This window comes from Orcinus orca, chromosome 3 (genome assembly GCF_937001465.1).
Source record: "Orcinus orca chromosome 3, mOrcOrc1.1, whole genome shotgun sequence".
In the NCBI taxonomy this organism is placed as follows: domain Eukaryota; kingdom Metazoa; phylum Chordata; class Mammalia; order Artiodactyla; family Delphinidae; genus Orcinus; species Orcinus orca.
Window position 1 is genome coordinate 170,854,507 of NC_064561.1, and position 24,322 is coordinate 170,878,828.

Below are 24,322 nucleotides of genomic sequence, written 5' to 3' on the forward strand. Positions count from 1 at the left end.
CTTGTAAAACTATTACTGCTGATTATGTGCAGAAAAAGTTTTCAGAAGTTGAATTTAACACATATCTGTCTCAGATTAAGATGAAAACGTCCCAAGTTTTAATAAAACATCTATTTTATGATCAAACTTGTTCCACCTACTTTTAAAGGCATATCTTTGCTCCAATTGTGAGTTTTCTCCATTGGCTAGGAGCTTTCTCCATATGCCTGCATTGTACATTAAATTATCAGTCTTATTTAACAGTGAGAGAATATAATGGTTTGCATATGGTGGGCACATTTTTCTTCCCCACTCAAACTTGGATGGTCTGGTAAATGTCTTTCTGTGATTTCGTATTCAGATGCTTGTGGGTGGCCTCTTTCCTGGACCTGGGCATATGTGTTCTATTCTAATGGAATGGAAGCAGAAAGTTTGGGGGATGAGAGAAACCACCCAGAACAATCTATGTAAAAATATCCATTTCACCAGTTTTACTTTGCAATTCTGATTCTATGAAAATTGCCTGTTTAAACTTTTTCAAAGAACAAAGGGAGTGTTTCGAATGCATTTCCCTTCCTATCTGGGGAAGATACCGCTGTAGGTTTAGGAAAACTGGCCCATGGGGCTCTAGATTTGAAATCTGGGCTGGATTTTGTAAAACTTGTTTATTAGCAGCTCTTCACACCTCTTGAGAAAGACCTTTGGACTAAGGAGGTTGAGCTGTGTGTTTGTTCCTGTAGGAAGGACTGTGTCAACAAGGGCTTGGTCACACTTTCAAATGAGAAGGTGAAAAGAACAAGAAAACTCAAGTAAAAGAAACTGCATGCAGTGTACCCCCTGGGAGTTGGGAGATTTCTATTAATTCTGGTGACAGTTTATATTAATTCAGTAATGTTTCATAACATAATGTTTATTCATACTAAATAGACAGTTTTGATACTTGGTCAACAGGGGCATGAAATCCTTTTTGATCAAAGCAAAGCAGATGATGGTCATAGCAAACAAAGCTTTGGATTCAGGATTCTGGGTTGGAGGTCCACTGTGAATTATTTTATGGTTTTACCTAGTGAGTAAAAGTTTTTACCTTATGAGTTTGAAAATTCCCATTTAAGTGAGTGTGTGTGTGTGTATGAGTGTACACGGAGGTACTTGAAAGCTTTCAATGTTGCAGTCTCTGACATGTGAATTTTAAAAAGAATGAAAAAGTAGTTCAGGCACTTGGAAGTCTCTTTCTAGAACATTACAAATACTGCAGTTTTGGTGTGGAATGATATTTGAAAGAGAGCAGTCTTAGAGATAGATGCCTGTAGTAAACGTCCTTTTTGGAAAGGAGCTGTTTGCTAATAAAGAAATCGGGACTGACAAACAGTCGTGTCCTTCTTTCTGGACGTTACCTGTGTCTTAGCCCAAAGTGGGAATCGGAGGTCTGTGACTGACCTGTGCAGGCATGGCAACTCGGCCGTGTTGGTGTTACGTGTGTTCTTTAAATAAGACAGTTCAGGGTTTATAGAGAAACACTTCATACTCATTTTTGATGCTCTTTTCCATCTTTATCATGGAGAATTTCAACCCCTCTACGGAGGGAGGGTTGAAGAAGTTTGGAGTTAACAACTTAAAATTCCCACAATAAAGAGAAAGGGGATACCCATGTGGAGGTCCTTGTGTAGAGTTGTAGCGGGGATGCTGGGAGAGTCACAGAACTTGTAAGGGAAACAGGAGCCGGTGCCATTTTAACCTTGGGCTCCAGCCACCTTGATCTTCTTGGCGGAAACGCTTGTGGAACCTCATGCACATGTGGCCCTGCCTCTGGGTCCCCCTCCTTCCAGAGCCCCAAGGTCTAGCTTGCTGACCCCAAATGCTTTCATTGAACTCAAGGGTGACTTACGAGGGATCCTGGGTCACAGTGCTGACAACAAACGTTTTAGGTCCTGGCTGGTGTATTTTAAGCAGGATCAACATTGGCACTGAGGGAGTAACTTGTAAGTTGGATTTTTATATATTAAATTTTCCCTTTTAGAAGGAGTTGTGTGTGATAACTGAACACTTAAAGGGACCTTTGTGTGTTAGTTGTTGACTGACCTATTAGCGCATTTTATTGATTTCTGAATTACTTTAAGGAGACAGTGTGATGTGTGGAAAGAGCATGGAATTAGGAATTGGAAAGATTTGAGACCTGGCTTGGTCACCAGCTGTGTGACATTAGGTAAGGACTTAAGCTCTGAACTTCAGTTTCGGGGCAGGGATTCCTTTCTTACCAAAGATTAGCTTAGTATTAGTATTATTGAGGCTCTTAGCATGTGACTGTGACACCTCATGGGCACTCCATTACTGGAAGCTACTATTTATGCTATTAGTAACACAACTTAAAGTAGCATAAAGTGATGGGTATACTTAGTTTACTTTTATATTGCTTTCCCCCTGCCATCTCTCTGTGTTGAGAGTGACAGTAGTCCCTTAAACTACAGGTTGAATGTATAACCAATATATTTTTAATATTTCACTTAACATTTCAAATCAAAAGAGAAATTAGGGCTTCCCTGGTGGCGCAGTGGTTGGGAGTCCGCCTGCCAATGCAGGGGACACGGGTTCGTGCCCCGGTCCGGGAGGATCCCACATGCCGCGGAGCGGCTGGGCCCGTGAACCATGGCCGCTGAGCCTGCGCGTCCGGAGCCTGTGCTCCGCAACGGGAGAGGCCACAACAGTGAGAGGCCCGCGTACTGCAGAAAAACCCCCAGAAATTAAGCAGATCAATGAAATGAGGTTGAAAGTTCTAGAAAAGAAGTTTATGTGCTATTTCAAGTGATAATTTTGGTATTAAATTTCCACTCTTTCATTTTTGTTGGAGTTGATGAAATTGTTGAGCAGAGTAGAAATAACATAATGAGATACTAAAGCGATTTCAGCACATAGGGTATACATAAGTCATAAAGGTAATTCTCTTTTAAAAATAAGTATTTGTTTATTGAAGTATAGTTGATTTAGAATATTGTGTTAGTTGCAGGTGTATAGCGTAGTGATTTACTAGTTTTGCAGACTATATTCCATTATAGGTTAATGGATATTATGTAAGATAATGGATATGATTCCCTGTGCTATAGAGTATATCCTTGTTGCTTATCTATTTTATGTATAATAGTTTGTATTTGTTAATCCCATACCCCTAATTTGTCCCTCTTCCCTCCCTTTGGTAACCACTAGTTTGTTTTCTGTATCTGTGAGTCTGTTCCTGTTTTGCATATACATTCATTTGTGTTATTTTTTTAGATTCCACATATAAGTGATATCATACAGTATTTGTCTTTCTCTGTCTTACTTCACTAAGCATGATTTATCTAGGTCCATCCACGTTGCTGCAAATGGCAGTATTTCATTATTGTTTATGGCTGAGTAATTTTCACATACACACACACACACACACATACACGCATCTTCTTTATCCAGTTGTCTGTTGATGGGCACTTGGGTTGCTTCCCTGTCTGGCTGTTGTAAATAGTGCTGCTGTGAACACTGGGGTAAGTGTTTCTTTTGGAACTAATGTTTTTGTTTTTTCTGGATATGTACCCAGGAGTGGAATTGCTGGATCATGTGGTAGTTCAACTTTTAGTTTTTTAAGGAACCTCCGTACTGTTTGCATAGTGGCTGCACCAATTTACATTCCCATCACCATGTACAAGAATTCCCATAAAGATAACTCTTTATAATTTGATCAGTGAACACCCAATAATTTCTTCAAACTTTTTTTTTATCACTTGTCCTTGAAAACAAACAGTTTTCATGTTGTGAAATCAAAGAAAGAGGAAATTCAGCATTGAAAGGCTAAGTATTGTGGTTGTCATTTTATTTGCCCAGTGGAGAAATAAAAAAGGGAAATGAAATCAGTGCCAAAAAATTGTGCCCCAGGTTAAAACAGTAGGATCTGGAAGTTGTTATCTGTTGGGATATCATTGCAAACTTTGCGGTGCATTTGGTGTCTGGTGGAATCCTACCAAAATTCACACCAGTGGATTGGGTTGTGATATTTACTAAAAAATCATCCCTCTCTTGGAGAGTCTAGTTGACATGTGGATTTGGTCCAAGTAGGAAGTCAGTGGAGTGTCCTGATGCCCTCCAAGTGGGCAAGTGCATGGGGCTTGGACCCGGGAAGATGGAGCCTGAAGGTCCCAAAGAGTTCTTGACTTGGGGTGAAGCAGTGTGGTGACCTGGTTAAACTTGTGGTTTCTGGATGTGTGATGCTGGGCAAGTTTCTTTACCTCTAGGCCTCCACTTCTGCATCTGTAAAATGGGATGATAATGGTGCTTGCCTTAAAGCGTGTATGTGAAGATATAATCCATATAAATCAATTGCATTTTAATTAATTTAATTTTTTGGTTTTGGCTGTGTTGGGTCTTCATTGCTGCACGCGGGCTTCCTCTGTTTGCGGCGAGCGGGGGCTACTGTTCGTTGCAGTGCACGGGCTTCTCATTGCGGTGGCTTCTCTTGTTGCGGAGCACAGGCTCTAGGCACGCAGGCTCGGTAGTTGTGGCGCACGGGCTCAGTTGCTCCGCGGCATGTGGGATCTTCCCAGACCAGGGCTCGAACCCGTGTCCCCTGCATTGGCAGGTGGATTCTTAACTACTGCACCACCAGGGAAGTCCCTCAGTTGCATTTTAGTACTATTTTCTCTGTCCTTTCTCTGTCTGGTGGGACGCTGTCTCAGTCACACTTGTACACGTGTAAGGCTGTGGGTGATGCTTTCTTTGAAGATTCATTCCTTGCTTATTTGAGAAAGATGTTTGCTTTTCAAAAGGTGATTTTTAAGGAATGTAGTAGTCATAGTAATTTTAAGAGTGGTGTTTTGCCACAAAATGCAATCCAAACTCATAGTTAAATCCTGCTTGTTTTGTTTACAGGGAACACGGGTCTGGCTGAGAGAAAATGGCCAGCATTTTCCAAGTACCGTAAATTCCTGTGCAGAGGGCGTCATTGTCTTCCGGACAGACTATGGTCAGGTGAGCAGAGTCCCTGCAGCTTCGTGACATCCGTGTTCTGCTTCCTCGGGTGACCCTACGTAAGGGCACGTGTGCTTATTCTCCTCGCCCTTCATACCTTAAACATCTTTTCTAAGTGATACAACAGAATCCCAAAAGGAATGTGTAATGCACACCTCGAGTGTGTGAGCAACACAATAAAAAATTCTCCCAAATCGAAATCAAAGTGTTCTAACTAGTACTGGACAGAAGAGCACCACACTTGGCTGGTTTCCTTCCTGGGGATCAAGAAGAATCAGAAGTATAGGGTGCAAGCAATTTGAGAAAAAGTTCAAATATACCAATATTTCCCGATTGGTTTCATGACCACGTTCCCTTAAAATTCGTCAACTTTCCTAGTGTTGGAACTACTGGCCTGCCAGTGAGACTGTAGCAGTGTCCTGGTCCCTGTAAGGACAGGATGCACCAAACCACCTAACCTGAGCCTCTTCATCCACCTTGTGAAGCAACTGAAGAAGCTCCTTCTGTTTGTGGGAACCACTGCTCCAGGGTCCCTATTCTTCAGTGTAAAACAAGTGAAAAGCCATATCACTGAAAACAAATACCTGAATCCAGAAACTGGCCTACTGCTTATATTTGGACAATGGTGAAAGGAGCCCAGTTTCTCCATTTTATAAGGAAACCAATTAAAACATTTTTAAATTGAAATATAGTTAATTTACAATGTTGTGTTAGTTTCAGGTGTATAGCACAGTGATTCAGTTATATAGAAATTTTTTTTTCAGATTCTTTTCCATTATAGGTTATTACAAGATATTGAGTAGAGTTCGTTGTGCTACACAGTAGGTCCTTGTCGGTTACCTATCTTATATATAGTCGTGTGTGTCTTTAATCCCAAGGAATTTTAGTTTTAGAAATGGGTACCTCCCACAGAGACATATATTAAAATTGAAGACATAAAGGACTAAAATGACATCATATGCCAGTATTTCAAACTCTCAGTTGCTGAATTTTGTTTGCAAGTTGTGTTGAGAACAAAATCTTCAAGGTCAGTGTTGTATAGTTTGCGGCTGATGGGCTCCTTGGTTATCAAAACCTTGAGCAGAGATGATCCTCTTGGTGGTACATTCCTCATTTCTTGGATTAATAAGCAGTGATGTTTCTGGGCTATTTTGCAATTCCTCAGTTACTTTTTCATCCGAGAGTCTTGAATGGTGCTTCAGTATTTGTCTGTTGGTGAAGATATAGCTGTGATGTGCAATGGAGAGAGGGGGGTGGTGGGTGCAGGGAGAGGGGAGCAAAGAGACCACTGGGAATCCAGTGTCTCCCAGTCACTGATGCCCCGTCTGGTCTCTTTCCCATCAGGTTCTCGGGTAGTGTGATGTGACCTGTAAAACTAAGGACCAAGTGACCCGGCCAGCATTTTTCTGTCTTGCCTTAACTCCTCCCCTCTTGCCATCTCACTTTCCCCAGATGAGAATTCAGTTTCTTTCAGGCCTTGTACATACTTTTCAAGATGATAATAAAAAAGGGAAAACAATATTTAAACCGTGTACCTGACTTGACAGAACTTAATGGGGAATTCTTTTCTTTTTTTGTCGACTTATTATTTTGTTTGTTTGTTTGTTTTTGTCCCCATAACTATTTTTATTACATTACAATAATTAGGTCTACTTATGTTTTAATCCCAAAGATACTTTACTTTTTTCCCCTTTTTTTCCTCTTAAGAAAAATTGTGATAAAAACCACATAACGTTAAAATTCCCATCTTAACCACGTTGAAATGTATAGTTCAGTAGTGTTAAGTCCGTTCCCGTTGTCGGGCAGTAGATCTCTAGAACTTTTTCATCTTGTAATACTGAGACTCTGTACCTAGCAAACGCTTAATTCCCCATCTCACCTCCCCCCCTTGGTAACCACCTTTCTACTTTGTCTCTATGATTGTGACTCCTTTAGATACTTATACGAGTGGAATCATAACAGCATTTGTCCTTTTCTGTTACTGGCTTATTTTGCTTAACGGAGTGTCTTGGAGATTCTGAGGATGCTTTCTGTTCCTATCAAACTTCGCTTTGCTCCGCAGAGGCATCACAGCAATTCTAGCAGCCTGTTAGTGCTACTTACTGTTGGTGTCGCGTGGTCAGCAGTCTGTGTCCTGTGACACCATTGCCAGCTGGTCAATGGGCAGCCCTCCATGAGGCATGGAAAGGGTTGGTCAGGTCAGCAATTCTCTTCCTTCTTGATGGTACTTATGGATTATGGCTTTAGAAAGAACTAAACCAGAAAAGCATATACTTAAACGTGGAAACAACTCCCAAATTTGACTTCGAGTCTTCAATCGGTCATCAAATTCTTGGTCTTACACTGTCCGCTCTGTCATTCCCAAGTATGACAACTGTAATTAGCTTGGCGACCCATGTAGGAAATACAGGGTTTAAAATGTGACAAAAGTGAGGCAGGTTGGAAAGACATGGATCAGGAGCTGGCAGTGGCCAGAAGACTTTTGTTTCTCTCTTTTCTGACCTACTCCTTCCTCTCTTGACATTACAGATTCCCTGTGGAACATACAGGCGTAGCCACCAAGGGTTAGAAGTTCATTACCTGGTTCTGGTCCCCAGGACAGACACACCTGCTGTTTATCTGATACAGATTTCTGAAGGAATCAGGGTCAGAGATGTAGAGCATGACCTTGTCCTGATCAAACCCGTGGTAACTTTTCAAAGTATGGGCTAATTTCAGCCCAATTTGGTATGTTGTTAAAGGGTGTTAGGATATTGGTGTTTCTACAGAAAGGGAGAATGGGGAGTTATTGAATGGGTCCAGAGTTTTAGTTTGGGAAGATGAAAAAGTTCTGAAGATGCATCATGGTGATGGCTGCACAACAATGTGAATGTGCTTGATGCCACTGAACTGTACACTTAAAATTTGCCATTGTCATCCTTTTTATGTCAGTGTGTACATCTTACCACAGTAGAAAAAAAAAGATATCAGTGTTTGAGGTCAAATGGTAACGGGTAAAAGCTGTCAAGTGGGTATTGTTCTGTATCTCTATAAACAGTTCTAGTACAATTTTTATGTTACCAAAATAGGACCGCTCAGAATCTGTGAACAGCTTCCAAACGATTAGTTGAATTTCCCTTTGGTTTACTGTACAGGAGTCACCTGGGGGTCTCGTTTCGGATGCAGATTCTGATGGGCAGGTCTGGGCTGGGGGCTGAGAGTCTGCATTTCTCACCAGCCACCTGGTGGTATGGATACTGCGGGTCCGTGTTTGAGTCGGAGAACTGCCTTAGGGTGCTAGTTACTACAGTGAAGAGCAGGAAGTACTCTCAACCCCCTGCGGACCACCGTGCTACTGTTTCGGACGAAGCAAACGTAAGGAAAAGAGCTTGAGGCAGCGGTGGAAAATTTTCCCTAGGCCCTGAGAAGCTTTCCCTTCCTCTGTGTGCATTCCGTCCCTCCCCCCACCCCACCCCCAATTCCAGCCGTCATTTCACCTCAAGCGTGGCCAGGGCTTGTGCTGACTGCGGCAAAATAGTGCTCAGGTGGATTAAAAAGCAGTTTTCAAAATCCTGTTTCGTGTCGGAAACCAAGCGGAGCCACGAGTAACTAAAATCCTAAAATGAGGTCACGGGGACGGGGGTAGATAGGAGATCACGCAGTGTTGTTTTTTGGTGAGAGCCCTAAAGGGCCCGTTTTCTTACTTCATTCAGTCTCTGAGGGTTTTGCACATTTGCTCAGCTATTCTTTTTTCGCCAAGGAGATAGTTTTATGTTAATCTAAAATTCCATCCCACACCAAAATTTAAACTGCTGTAGGTTGGTCCCAGGAGTGCAGGGGACCAAAACGTTCCCATTTGACTCATAACTTATGTTATACTCGCTGTGAAGTATTTGCCGATGGGAAAAGAAAAGTGCGAGTGACATGCTAACACACTTGGAAAAAATGCATAGTTGTGGCTTCTGGAGCACGAAGCACGTGGGTAGGTCAGCACGTGCTCTGCAAGTTAGAAATGACTTGTCTTCTTGCACGTGAAGCCTTGGACAGAGTTGTAGAAGAGCACCGTGCTTTTGTGGCTCTGCAGGGTCCATATTTGGCTAAAAGATCGACTCTGGTGAACAGGGTAGGATGGAAGTTGGCACTGAATGTTTTTGTCTTTTCTAAAACGTTCACCAGGCATGTGGGTGATCACTGAAGCACCCTTTTGGAACATTGTAGAATTGACTAATGAGTTTTAAATTAGATTTTTTACTTTGAGAGTCAACTATTTTATTATCCTTCCTGAAAAGAGCCTAATTTGATCGCTCTGAAATAGCTTATAGTGATATCAATTTACCTAATTGTATTTTAAGGGGTAGGTTTTTAACTTACCCCAGTCAACTTAATCAAGACACTTACTCTCTGCAACCATCCTGTTGGGTTTTCTGTTTGCATTGTCTCTCTGTGGGGTCTCCTGAAATATTTTACTGGCTGGAGAATTAATCATCCCAATCTACAAGTAAATGCCCTCCTCCCTGCCCTTCTCTTATTTGCACCAAGTATAATTAGACTCGGTTTTAAAAGTTATTCTTCTCATTTTATTAATCCGCAAAAAGGCCTTTAGATTGCCTGGTTCTTTCAAGTCATCCCCCACCCTCCAAGATGGTCAGAATTCCGCAGGCCACACAGGAAACATAACTCTCATCATTTATAATCACATCTCTCATTTAAAGCCATCTCTAACCTTTTGGGTTTGACCTTCACTTTGACTTGTTAAAATTAATACTGTGGGCCGAGTTTTGTCGAACTGGATGATGGGTTAGTGTAGTGATTTTTCATTGCATTTTTGGTTATTTTTCATACACTTTCTGCTCTGTCCAGATGCTTTTCTTTGCTTTTTTTACCCCTTCACTTTGCCCCCATTGATGGGTGTCTTTTTGTGTCCCTTGAATGTCCTATGGATGCGGCAGCTTTTTGACCTCTCCGCATCCCGTACGGGTCCACTCCTGCGTCACAGAGAAATCTCCCGCGAGCCTGTTGAGTGCTGGAAAATTGACCGCGGCACAGCCCAGAATGTCTCCCATTTCAGAGCTCCGAAGGTTACCCTGCAACCCCCCTTATTGTCAGGAATCAGACAACTAGAACTGAGTGATTTCATCTTGAGGTGGGAACAGGTCAGATCTGACTTCTCAAGGGAAGTGTGGAGCCTGGAGCTTTTAACAGAGTTGAGAATGTCATCTGAGAGGAAGCTGACTGCGCACGCTGGCCCCGGAGAGCCCAGGAATGCCAGCCCTTTTTAGCAGCCGCAGAAGCTGCCTTCCTGGCTTCACTGGCAAAGCCAGTTGGCAGAGACAGGTGCCGGCGTAAAGAGGTCTCCCCCGCCAGCTCCTTCTCTGTGAGCGGATGCGGAGTGAGCGAGCAGCAGTCGGCATGGCCCCCCAGGTCGGGTAGGGCCCCCCCAGGGCAGCTCCCGTGAATGGTGGCGGCAGGCGGGGGGAAACCAGCAGGGAGACAGCTAAACTTACAAAGATGGAGGGAAGGAGTTTGGGGGGACGACGTTAATGATGCAGAAGTGGTGTCGTTAGGATACTGTGACTCTCAGAGCCGAATTCTTGAACAACAGGACAGAATCTTTGTAGTCAGCTGGCCTGCACGTAATTCTGTTGCTTTTATGTTGTTCAAAGAAACAAAAAAGCAGGGCTTCCCTGGTGGCGCAGTGGTTAAGAATCCGCCTGCCAATGGAGGGGACACGGGTTCGAGCCCTGGTCCGGGAAGATCCCACATGCCGCAGAGCAACTGGGCCCGTGTGCCACAACTACTGAAGCCCACGTGCCGCAACTACGGAAGGCCGTGTTCTACAGCTGCTGAAGCCCGCATGGCTGGAGCCCGTGCTCCGCAACAAGAGAAGCCACCGCAATGAGAAGCCTGTGCACCGCAGCGAAGAGTAGCCCCCGCTCACCGCAACTAGAGAAAGCCCGCACACAGCAACGAAGATCCAACGCAGCCAGAAATAAATAAATAAAATAAATAAATTTAAAACAAACAAAAAACCAAAAAGTATATTCTGTCCCCTTTTCAATCTTTCTTCTCCTTTTTGGTAAAGAGAAACAGTCTTATATTAATGCACTTATTTGGGGGAAACTTTACCCATTTTTTCCTCAAAAGGAGAGAAACAGATTATATTTTCGCTCCCTGTAGCCCCTCAAGTGTCAGGTATCCCTGGTGTTGCAGTCGGTGCTTCCAGCCAAATTAACCTGTGGGTTCCGTTGAACCATAGGAAGTCGCCATCTCTGTGGAATGCGGGAGCTGAAAAGGCAGTTTCCTGTGGTTATGCCTAAGAGTATGTTAATTGCCCTCTATTTTAATTGTGTGTTTTAGCTTATCGATATGTATTTGATTTAAAGGTAGAATTTTTGGCATACAGTAAAGTTTAACAAAGTAGTTTTTTTGCAGTCCAGTTGAGAGGCAAAGCACATCCCTAAAATAGTATATACAGCCCTGGCTTTTGGGGTACCACTGCCATATTAAATTCTGTTGTGTGTATGTCTGTGTGTTTGTTAACAGCTATGACATTGTATTCCTTTTGGGGTTTTCAATTTTTTGGATGGGTGTGTAAAATATTTGGTATGATTGATCTCTCCTGCAAAGGTCCAAAAATTTTTTTTAATTTTAACCATTTTTGGAATGGAAGTATAGTTAATTTACAATGTTGTGTTAGTTTCAGTATATAGCAAAGTGATTCAGTTATACATATGTATAAATATCTATTCTTTTTCAGATTCTTTTCCATTATAGGTTATTACAAGATATTGAATATAGTTCCCTGTGCTATACAGTAGGTCCTTGTTGTCTTTTTTTTTTTTTTTTGCGGTACGCGGGCCTCTCACTGTTGTGGCCTCTCCCGTTGCGGAGCACAGGCTCCGGACATGCAGGCTCAGCGGCCATGGCTCACGGGCCCAGCCACTGCGCGGCATGTGGGATCTTCCCGGACCGGGGCACCCGTGTCCCCTGCGTCGGCAGGCGGACTCCCAACTACTGCGCCACCAGGGAAGCCCTCCTTGTTGTCTGTTTTATATACAGTACTTTGTTAATCCAAAGCTCCTAATTTATCCCTCTCCTCGCCCCCTTCCCCTTTGGTAACCATAAATTTGTTTTCTATGTCTGTGAGTCTATTTCTGTTTTGTAAATAAGTTCATTTGTGTCATTTTTTTTGATTACACATGTAAGTGATATCACATGATTTTTGTCTTTCTCTGTCTGACTTACTTCAACCAATGTCCAAATTTGAGTTGAAAGAAAAATGAATGGATAAATATACAATTTATTTTTTTGAACTGGAATTTGGGCTTTCTTGTGTGTGTGTGTGTGTTTATTTGTAGTAAATATAAATTACATAGAATTGACTACTTTAAATGTTTTTGAGTGTACAGTTCAGTGGCATTAATTACATTCATAATGTGTGCAGCCGTCACCACTATTTCCAAAACTTTTTCATCACTCCAGACAGAAACTCTGTAAGCATTAAGCGCTAACTCCCTATGCAATTTGTTGTTAAACTACTTTCTTCTTGGATACCTTTTGTTGTGCTGCTTCTAGGTATACAAGCACGTTAGAAACTCTGGTTTGTATTCTTTCTTAAGGAATAGACACTGTCAAGAAAGAAGTGGTGTAGACCTAGCTCAAGAGTCCAAGGATGGAGAATTGAATGTTGACTTAGATCTGCTGACCACCGATGGCATTTGGCGCTGACCTTGTGATGTGTGCATGGGGGTGGACGGTGCGGCCCCTGTGGCTGGGTGAAGGGCCCTTCTCAGGAGGAAGGTGGCTGCACAGCCATCCAGAAAGCCAGAGGAAAGAGGGGCATGCTTTTGACAAGCGGCAGATAATTTTTTAAAAAATCAGATGTATGTGATTTCCTTTGTTAACTTCAGTATGGGTCCATCTGTTATTCTTGGAATTCACTTCCATCAAAACAGTGCAGCTGTATTAAGCTGGGAAACTCTTAAATTCCTGTGCTTTTCTCACATTTTGCTATTTCATCCTGGAAACACCCGTCTCTGAGATGGATATTAAACACCAGCCCGTGGAGTTGCTTAGAGTCAGAAGTCTATACTCTAGAGACTGAACACCACTGGGGCTTTGTCTTGCTCTAAAGACCAAGTAGACTGTTTGTCCAACTTCCTTGGTTTAGAGTGAAAAAATTGTTCGTAGGCCTGAAAGCCACGTGGTTGACTATCTAGATCTCTTCCAAGAATCTGGTTTGGCATCTCGTGGCTCAAAGATGGAAAGTCAAATAATTTTCACTCTGGGAGTATAGGAAAAAAACAGTCTGATTGTTGGTGCACTCAGCTCCAGGAAAAAACATGTGCGTATTTGTAAATCTGCATGTGCGGACACTTGCTTATTGTAACTTGGGAAGAGGTGGTCACTCTAGCCAACGGAGGGCTTGTCTTTCCCTTTCGAGAACTTGGGTCCTGCAGAGATGTGCCTGGCCTTCCCCACCTTCATTCAGGGATGAATGCCTGGATGAAGACCTTTTCACAGAGGCCTTTTCAACCTCTCCATCCAAGAGGGCCACTACCTTGACATTGTATCATGTGCAATTATTTGATTTTTTTTTTTTTTTCCTGTGTCTCCTCACCAAGCTCTCTGAGAATGGACACATTGCTGTGTCCTTAGCTCCTAGAAGCAGAGCCTGGCCCGTGGAGGCGCTCAAATGCTGAATGCATGGTGAAGCTCCATTTGTAGTCAGCACGGAGCCAAGCAAGTTATTAGAATGATGTGTACTCTGTTGAGACTGTTATCATATAACGTTTTAATAAAGAAATCACAAGTCTGAACGGACCACAAGGGACAGAAGAAAAAGCCTCCTGTCACAAGAGTCCTGTTGGGAGTTTCGCTGTGTTGTTTCTATCTAAACCACCCTTAGGCCATAAGACCAGAGCAAAATAAAGAGCATTGAAGATAATTAAAGGGAATTTCTTTTTCAAAGGAACGATTTCACTTGATAGACTCCAAAAACATACAAACTGCACTTTCATTTTTCAAGGGGGAGTAGGTGGGTGTTGAGTTTGGTGCAGAATATTTTTCCAAAGTTTGGCATTTTGAAACCTGAGATGATAATTCTATATACTTCAACATCTACACTGAAACAGGAAGCAGTTTACCGTGACAAACCCGACAAGATCCACTGGTGTGCTGAGGCGCGTGGGCCGTGTCAGGTGTCGCCGACCTTAGCTTGCCAAGGGTGCACACCACTTCTGTCACCTGCCCTATTCCCAGCACCTCTGAAAAATTCACCGGTGAGACCTTAAGATTCCCCTGTCTCTGGGGCCTGTCTCCCTGCTCCTTTAAGTAAATCCAGCTTAAGTGGATTGGGAATCCAGTTTATTTCTGACCCTTGCTTTCAGGACAGGCTTTGCCTTCCCACCAAGCCTTTGGACTGGTCAGCTGGGCCCCTCCCTGTCTGGCATCCCCCTGGGCGGGTGGATGGCAGGGAGGGGTTGGATCTCTGTTCACAGTATTTACTGGCCCCAGTGAGCCTCTAGCTGACCACACACACAGTGATTATGCAGGAGAGAACAGATGACTTCTGCCCTGGGTCATGACCTTCTGGGGCTTCCTGCCCTTGGTTGGGCCAACTTGTTGACTTTCTCCTTTGTGGATATCTCTCGACTTTGGCCTCCTCTTTCCTTCCTGGGTCCATTGAATGAGCCTCCTCTTTCCATCCCTTAGGCGTGCCTATTTATTTGGATCCCAGCCTGCCTCTGGCCTGCCTGTGCGTCCCATCTTCGGTCCACTGCTGGATTCCAGGCCCTGCTCTGGGTGGCTCAGCCGACTTTTGCCTCTGGGAGCCTGTGGTGTACCCAGCCTCTTCCTGCAACCCCCAGGAATCCTGGTCCTGCATTGCTAGTGTCCGGGCACAAAGAGAAGGGCAGATGTTTTGTTCCTTTGGACCCGTGGTTGCTTTCAGTTTTGTAGTTAGTTTAGCAAATCAAATTGCTCATACTTGAAGGTAAGCAGGAGACTACCTTGCATTCTCGATACCCATGAATACTGAAAATAATCAGCACATTAATGCTGGATACCAAGCTCAGACCAGGTAGTAACTTACTACTGGGGGGAGGTGATGCTGAAAACTGATTAAATCAAGACTCAATTTTTCTTTTTCTTTTAAGGCTTTACTACTATACCTTTATTATAAGTGTCATTTTGTGAAAAATGTATGTGAAGACTTTGAAAACAAAAACAGTTCAGAAAATTGTCTATGGGAATCAGACGTGGCACCATTGAATGCTGTGTGCAATTTCAGTAGAAAATGCCGAGACAATTTATTAGAACAGATTCAGGCAGTCGTTGGGTGTGACTGAGATTCAGACCATTTCAGAAGTTCAGTTATAGACCTGTTATTTGGAACCAGTTTTCTGGAAGACTCTGTGATATGCACTGGGAATTGGTTACCCAGACTGTCTACAAAGACCTATTGGGGTCCCCGCACTGCAAGACTTGGGATGGTGTGAAAGTCCTCTCTTGCCTGATTCCAACTTTAGCTGTCTGTTGAGTTCCACCCAGGCTGTCACTATGATGAGACTAGGGGACCACATTGTCCCACGGTCACCTCCCTGGGAGCTGTGGGCAAGGGGGGCACCCCATTTCTAAGCTGTGTCCTCCTCATCAGGGTTGGCGTTTAGGATGGGTAAAGGGAAGAGAGTGCCGTTTGCTGGTGACATCTCTCTGCGAGGCACCATGTTGCTGCATATTCCTTCCGTTTGTCCTATTTAATCCTCAACTCCCCTAGGAAGGCGTGGTCAGCCATACTTATTGACACAGAGATAGATCTTCCGTGAAATAGCATTTCCAAGAGCCCACACTTGGTCAGTGATGAGTTAGTAGAGGTGGGGTTTGGATCCAGATTTGATCGACTTTTCACTTGATCATGTTACTTCCTCCAGAGAAGTGTGAGGTAGGACAGGGTGAGGCCAGTGATGGGGGTCGTTGCCTGTTTACCTTCTCAGGCCCCGTGACTGCCCGTCCTGACTGTTTCCCTGAGTTCATTTCTTTTCCCTCTTCAGGCCCCTGGGATTGAGTGTCCTTGTCTCCTTTCTGGTCACGACCTTTGTGCTTTCTCTCGAAGTTACTCTTGAAGATCGGTAGGTTGCACCGGTGGTACCACCTTCCCAATTTCCTCTTCCTTTGTGGTGGCTTTTTGCTTTTATTATGTTTTATTGCTCCAGGGAAATAGATGGATCGGCGAAAATCCCCCTTTTTAAAATTTTAATGTTTCATCGTCTTGTGTTCACAGTCTCGTTTCCACGCTGCTGCTTCTGCCGGGGTTAGTTCTCAACCCTGGCTGCACATTAAATTCACTGGGAAGCTTCTACCAAGAGCCTTGGCCCTGCCCCAAAACAATGAAATCAGAATCTCAGCTGGGACTCAGGCCCTGTGTGTTTTTAGAAAGCTTCCTGGGTACCACTTAATAAGCAGTCAAGTTCAGAACTATTTCGTAGACCGAATGAGCATCCTGTCGAAATAGTCCATTAAAAGTTGTTGAAAAAGCACAACTTTGGCATACTGGGCTTAGAAAACGTTCATGTTACCCATGATTTCTAGGCCTTCACTTTTTCTTCTATAGCTTCTTTTCTGGACACTTAGATGGTTCTGTGGAATGTCTCCAATGCCCACAGTATCTCTGAGAACTCAGTTCCCTCTGTCCGTCCAGCTGTCCACTGGGGCCTCATCTCCAAGGGACCCTGGAGTGCCCCCGTCTCCCTCTTTCTCCAGGGAATTGAACTGTTCTTGGTCTTTCCATCTCCACCTCTCTAGTCCCACCCTCTCTAGTTGGATACTCTGTTTGAGTGGGACATTTGGGTTCAAACGTCCCAAACACTAGTGTGGTGTTGGTCCATGTGTGAGTCTCCGGCTGGCTGCTTCATAATCAGTCATCAGGGCCCTCGTGAAAGATGCAGCTTCCTTGGTCCTCTTTCCCATCTGCCAAGTCCACGTCTCTGTGCAGGTGGTCCAGGGGTCTGTAGTTTAACAAGGTTCCCAGGTGATGCCTTTCATGGTGAAATTGGAGAACCACAGACTCAGCGTGTACTGTGACATGAGATAAATTCTCCCCGTCTCATTTGCTGTTTACTTCAAATTGTGCTGCTCCCTGCCCTGTGAGGCCCGGGGCTCCGGGGAGGACCTGTCCTTCCTGAAGCTGTGACCCTGCAGACAGGTTTCGTTCTTTCCTTGTCCGCATCTTCCTCATGCCTGCAGTCCTGCCTCCTTTCCTTTCTGTGTCTGGAACAGAACCCGGCTTGGGCACCTCTCCTGGCTGTGAGGCACTGTGAAGGTTTCTCTAATTTGTACTGGGAGAAATCCCAGCGCTAAAGCAGTTTCCTGGAATCCCTCCACTGAGCTCCACGCACGGAGGCTGTCCGTGATGGTCTTTGTGTTCCAACAATTCAGTGAAGTTATATTGGTTTCTGAGGGAACCTTATCTGTTTCTACCTCAAGGCAAGAGGGAGGCGGTTGGGGTCTGAAGGAAGGATAAGGCCCTGGGGTGAAAGCAGGGCCTGGGGAGGGGGAGGGGCGGGGATGTAAAGGCAGAGGCAGTAAGGGGCCTGTTTCCTGCACCCCTCCAGCCCTGCACTCGCCCTGTGGCTTGGACAGCCCCACGTGGGCTGGATGAGATGCAGAGCCAAGGAGGGATGGGTGAGTGGCAAGCAGCTGCCCCGCGCTGGAGAGGACAGGGGCTTATTTCCAACCAGTGGGTGCCTGCCTCTTCTGCTAACTTCTGCCTAAGGAGTGTCTGTTACTCAGACCTGCAGCGAAAGCGTGACTGACTTCCAGCTTTTATTTCAGACCGATTGCGCTGCCTTTTTAAGGTAAGGATTCAAACTACACAGGCACGTGGGAGGCATGGTGCCCGGGGAGGGGGCCCCGTGACCCTTCCAAGGCGATGGGCACGTTCAGTATACTGCTCTGTGTGCGTCGTCAGGCTGTCTGTTTGTGCTGTGTATAAATGAAACCTCGGTGATTTTCTAAAAAGTAACATCTAGCTTGTTTGAAGGCAGCTGTTTGTATTGAAGTTACATATGTCGTGAACACAGCATGACTGAACTCAGTAAAGTTGATGTAATTACTCCAGTGTTGAACTGAAGCAGCAGTGGCAAACCATGGCCTGTGCCCAATGCCTGTTTCCATACAGCTTACAAGCCAAGAATGGTTCTTCCATTTTCAAATGTTTGGAGAAACATCAAAAGAATGATATTTTATGACACATGAAAATGATAAGAAAGTCAAATTTAAGGAAGTTTTATTGGACACAGCCATGCCCATTCATTGGTTTATCTAAGACTGAGTTCAAGCTACAGTGGCACAGTCAGGAGCCAGAAAGCCTCAAGTTAACCATCTGGCCCTTTGCAGAAAACGTTTGCTAAACCTGATCTAAAGGATCGTTTTCCCCAGTTACTTCTGATGTGATGTTTAGTGCTGCAGGGGCCCTTCCAGTGCTTCCCAGTCCTGGCTACACATCGGAGTCACTGGAGGGGTTACTAATTGGGATGCTTGGGCCCCTACACCCAGCCCAGTGGTACAGCCTCTCTGGAGGTGAGCCCAGGACCCAGTGGTACGGCCTCTCCGGAGGTGAGCCCGGGCCCCAGCGGTACGGCCTCTCTGGAGGTGAGCCCGGGCCCCAGCGGTACGGCCTCTCCGGAGGTGAGCCCGGGCCCCAGCGGTACGGCCTCTCCGGAGGTGAGCCCGGGCCCCAGCGGTACGGCCTCTCCGGAGGTGAGCCCAGGAATCTGTACTTGCTACCAGTGCAGCCAGCCACAGGATTCTGTGCTGTGAACCCCCAGCTAGTAGATGGATTCGTTGCAAAGCTCCATCATTTTGTTTTCCCTATGAGGGGAAATACCTTCCCCCAGAGGACAAAGATTGACAGTGGCAAAACCCACGTGTCCTGCTACCAGGAACCCTACCTGTAGGGTAGTGGCCCTCAGAATGGAACAGGCATCAGAATCCCCTGGAGGGGCTTGTTAAACCACTGACTCCTGGGCCTCAACCCAGAGGTTCCGGTTCAGCTAGTCTGAGGTGGGGCCTGACCATTTGCATTTCTACAAGCTCCCAGGTGCTACTGATGCTGCTTGGTGTGGTATGCACACTCTGAGGACCAGCGTGTAGGGCTTGGCAGGCTGTATGTGGGGGGTTTCCTTTAAAATCCATGTTCTAAATACAAGCATCTGATACACAGTCTTCCCCCCAAAGCATGTTCTGGAGAAACGCAGACGGTCGCAGTCCAAGTACCTTTTTCAACTGCTGCAGCCACAAAGGACTCATTCTTGAATAGTGTCCTGTCAGCAACTGTCTGGTGATCTTAGTTTTAAATACTAACACCTGTCAGTGGTTTAATCTGTAATTGTATTTTTTTCTGTGTTAGTGGAGAGCCACGCCCAGGCACAGCAAAAATAAGAAAAGCCTGTGTTTTGTGTTAATTACGTCTCATCACATATCTAAGGAAGGTTGACTCATGGAAGTATTTCCAAGAATGAATTGATTGTGCTTACACACTTTCGGAGGTTGCTGTGTAAAGTTGGACACTTAATGCTTACTTTTAATACTGAAGAGTAGTTAAATTGTTAACTTACTGTTTGCCATGCTAGGCAATCATATCGCCCTCATTTTCTAAGTGAGGTGTCAAAGCTGGAGAAGGAAGGAAAGCGATTTTCGTGTTTAGGAGCTGCTGTTAGAACTCCCAAGCTCTTGGTTATTCTTAGGTTTAATATACTGTTTTCTCCCATTGCCTGTGCCATCCTGGACTGACATTGGACTGGTAACCAGAGAGGAGGCCAGGACTAGGGTAAGGCGAGTGGGGTACGGAGGGTGCAGATGTAGAGAAGCACCACGCGGGGTCATTGCAGGTGCTGAAGCTGATTTGCACAAGCCCCAGGATTGGTGCATCCTTGAAATGTACATGCCGGGCACCTGCCTCACCCTAGTCCCAGCCCTGATCAGAACCTAGGAGTTTAAGCAAGACTTCCTAAGAAAGAGGCCCATCTGTAGAATCAAATGCCCTTCTTCCCCTCCCTTTGCTTAAATGATTCATTGATACTTTTAAAATATTCTGAGAAAAGACTCATTTTGAACAGTCCTTTCTTTGATATTTGTTTTCAAACATCTGTGTCAGTACATCTTAGTGAACTTGTTTAAGATTAAATTACTGCAATACGGACTGCCGTGTGGAATATGATGGTTTTGATTATTCACATGAATTTTTGAGTGAAAAAATGTCCCCAAAGGGTTTCCTAGATGAAGCCTTTATAGCAGACTTGTGCAGTCTCCCATAAAATTCTAAACATTACATTTGTAAATTCAGCACATGGCCTGTATTAGAAGTTCCACATGCAGTGGCTTCATTTCAGAGGTTTGAGTCCGTCATTAATCTAGCTGCTCTTTGGGTGTTCCAAATGGCTCTTGTAATAATTTTGAAATAATTAATAGTATTTCTAAATCTTCCAGTGAGGGTAAGCGAGTAGCTAGCCCTTGAGAACTGAGCAAGTATTTTTGTCTTCTGGAATGATCCTCTGTTCTGAAATGCATCCATCTTCCTGCCCTGTCAGGAGTTCACAGTGGGCTTGCTCTAAGCATCTGCTTTTGCTCTTGCAAAGGGAGCTGATGACATGTTTACTGGGTGATGCTGAGAACCCCTCTCTCCTGTGACAATGGGCTAGAGCATATGCTGTCCCCAGTTTCAGGAAGCTTTTGTTAACAGAGGACTCAAAACAGATCAGGCCACCGGGGAATGTTGCCAGTAGGCCTTTGTGGAGGGCAAATCCTGTCCGAATAACCTAATTTCCTTTTCTGAGCAGCAGTAAACCAGGGAGATGAAAATTGCAGGTTTTTCAACCTTAGCGATTATTTTTTTCTGATTTAAAAACATCCAAAATTTAAACATTGTTTATTTCAAACATTTATGGAACTTTATTTTTTTTCCCCCTTCACCAAAGGACCTTAACTTGGCTTAGAAAATAGTACCATGGGTCTCATAAACATTGACTGGAGACAGCACTAGAGAGAGTAGGTGTCAGCACCCCAATCCCCATACTTCTTTTGGATGCCTCTCATTTGGGACATTCTCTGAAATGATAAGATGATGTAAATACCATAGAGAAAATAATTTCTGCCTTTGGAGGAAAGTCATACTCAGAGATATCCATTATTGGCTCATTGCTCTCTTTGATGGAGATTTTAAAACAGTTCGCAGATGTTACTTTAGCTACAAGAGCAAAAGAGGCTGTAGTCACATTTTAGCACCTAGACTATGATTAGTTAATAACTTTCAGAAGTTTGAGCTGTGGTCTGAAATGGAAAGAATAGACTTTTTTTCTTTTAACAGCTGAATATGGATAATTCACATCCCATACAATTCACTCAGAGTATACAATTCAGTGCCTTTTATTATATTTATAGAGTTGTTTAACCAACACCACAGACAATTTTGGAACATTTTTATTACCCAGAAAAGAAACCCTGCACCCCTTAGCTGTCGCCCCTAAACCTTCCCACCCCACGTTACCCCCCCCCAACCCCCTGGCCCTAACTACAGCTACTCTGTCTCTATTATCTGCCTATTCTATACATTTCATTTCAGTGGAATCATGCAATCTTTTATGGCTGGCGTCTTGCACTTAGCATAATGTTTTCAAGATTCATGTATGTCATAGCAAATACTTCATTCCTTTTTATTGCTGAATAATATTCCATGGTATATGGTTATGCCACATTTTATTTAAAAGGAATAGTTTTTTAAAGCTAAGTAGAAAAGAAAAATATAAAAGAAAAAGAATGGCTAGCCATATATAGCCACTTTTTGTAGGGTTCATAATGGGTCAAATATGAATATTTCTGAAGGTGATATTTTGATGTGTAAGCCCGAAGTCAGAATAATCATTCAGAGCAGTGAGATAAAAAGAAGTGTTTAAAAAAAAAGTTTAGATGTTGGTACTACTATTCCTACTTATCGTCTCATATGTGAAAATGGGCACCTCTTTTTCCCCATAGTTTGGAGAAGATGGAAAGATGATTAAAGCTTAGAGAACGGGGTTCAGAGAAACAGCCCGGGAAGTGGGTTGTTTAGCCCGGAGGAGGCTGGGATCCTTAGGTAGTGTGGACCAGCTTTTCTCTCTCACTGGGAAGAATGGACCTCAGCTTGGATGGGAGCACTGATGGCGCAGGGACGGACATCCTGAAACTGAGGACCTCAAGGACAGGACGGTCTGCCCCGCAGAAGGTGGCTCACTTAGCCTTTGAGAAAAAAGGGTTGGCCTCTTGTCTGTTTGGAAAAATAGTAAGGCCATAGGTCTTGGACCTTGGATCGCCAGGGGTCATTTCCTCCTGCCCCTACCGTCCAAGCAGGTGAGAGATTGTCATGACTGTTTCCTTGTACAGGTGAGACGGTGTCATCATCCTGACCTCAGAGGGGTGGACAGCGGTCACTGCAGGTTGCTCAACATTCAACAGCGTCATCCAAGTGTAGCAGTTTTTCAAGAGAGAAGATGTAACTTTAAGAAATGACTTAGGGCTTCCCTGGTGGCGCAGTGCTTCAGAGTCCACCTGCCGATGCAGGGGATGCGGGTTCGTGCCCCGGTCCGGGAAGATCCCACATGCTGCGGAGCGGCTGGGCCCGTGAGCCATGGCCACTGAGCCGGCGCGTCCGGAGCCTGTGCTCCGCAGCGGGAGAGGCCACAACAGTGAGAGCCCTGCGTACCGCAAAAAAAAAAAAAAAAAAAAAAAAGAAATGACTTAAATAGTGAATCATTTATAATGTGTTTTTGAGATTCCCTTTAAGTGGCATCTCCAGTCATCCCAATTTCATTTCGAGTTCTCCCCTCACTGGTCCCCATGGGCACCATTGTTCTTCAGCTCCTTGACGGCTGCCTGGCAAAGGCTTTGGAGGAGTTCCTGGAAGAGATTCCTAGGGGGCTTACACAGGTCATATTAACCCAAGCATTTATTGGGTGTCTGCTGAACACGGAAAACTGGGGGAAGGAAAGGACTCAGGGGATCCTCTTGCTTTGGCTGTCATTTTCCGTGTGAGTAGACTTGGCCCAGAGTGCTTTGGGTCAAGGTCACCTGAGAGAGAAACGGAAAGCACCGGCAGCAAAGAGGGCCTCTCAGATGTGGTCCAGGCCTCACTTGGTTCTGCGGGCCTGTCTTCTGCTTGAGGGTGGTGAGGCCTGGAGAGCGACAGAACCTGAGGAGTGATGCTAACCGTTCAGTAGTTGGCCAGCTGGAATCACAACAGGGATTCACAAACCATTAAGAAATTCGATTAGCGTCTGAAAGCCAGAGGCGAAAAAGTGATTTGATTTTTTTTGATACCTGCTGCCCAGTAATGCCTTCTGAATGAATGTATTTAGGATAAACCTGAAAATCAGACCCTAATGAATGAGTTAATTTACATATGCATGGAGTGAAGGACTGTTTCTGTACATCCATGATTAAGCCAGTGTGCATAGTCATTTGTGGACAGCCGTAAATAAATATCATGTGTGACCTAGCATCTGTGTTTTTTGTTACCTGGTGACTTTTTAAATCTATACCCTCAACTGTATTGCCCTTTTAATATGCCTAAAGTTATATGTAGACTTTGTTTATTTTCCTTTTTTTAAATTGAAGTATAGTTGATGTACAGTGTCATGTTAGTTTCAGGTGTACAGCTGTGTGATTCAGTTATACATATGTGTGTATGTATACATTCTTTTTCAGATTCTTTTCCCTTACAGCTCATTACAAAATATTGAGTATAGTTCCCTGTGCTATGTAGTAGGTCCTTGCTGATTCTCTATTTTTTTTACAAATTTATTTATTTAATTTATTTATTTTTGGCTTTGTTGGGTCTTCGTTGCTACGTGTGGGCTTTCTCTAGCTGCAGAGAGGAGGGGCTACTCTTCGTTGCGATGCACGGGCTTCTCATTGCGGTGGCTTCTCTTGTTCCAGAGCACGGACTCTAGGCACGCGGGCTTCAGTAGTTGTGGCTCGTGGGCTCTAGAGCGCAGACTCAGTAGTTGTGGTGCACGGCTTAGTTGCTCCGCGACATGTGCAATCTTCCTGGACCAGGGCTCGAACCCGTGTCCCCTGCATTGGCAGGCGGATTCTTAACCACTGCGCCACTGGGGAAGCCCCTGACTCTCTATTTTATATATAGTAGTGTGTATATGTTAATCCCAACCTTCTAGTTTTTCCCTCCCCCGACTTCTCCCTTTGGTAACCATAAGTTTGTTTTCTATGTCTGTGGGTTATGTAGACTTTATAGAGCTTGTTCAGTGCATCTATATGTGTGTCTCTGTCCATCCATCCATTCTAACCAACAATTAGCAAATCTTTTCTATTTCCACAACCAAATTAA

The 24,322-nt window shown here is 44.4% G+C and overlaps 1 protein-coding gene across 2 annotated transcripts in view; it reads left to right on the forward strand.

The window, feature by feature from the left end:
• Nucleotides 1-24,322, forward strand: part of MYO10 (myosin X) — a 221,120-nt gene that overhangs the window by 44,388 nt on the left and 152,410 nt on the right. The window contains exon 2 of one of the 2 annotated variants that reach the window (XM_049708320.1): nucleotides 4,870-4,968. The exons of the other annotated variant lie outside the window; for it this stretch is intronic. Coding sequence (XP_049564277.1) covers nucleotides 4,870-4,968 — 99 coding nt within the window. The remainder of the gene's footprint in view (nucleotides 1-4,869; nucleotides 4,969-24,322) is intronic. 2 annotated transcript variants of the gene reach the window in all.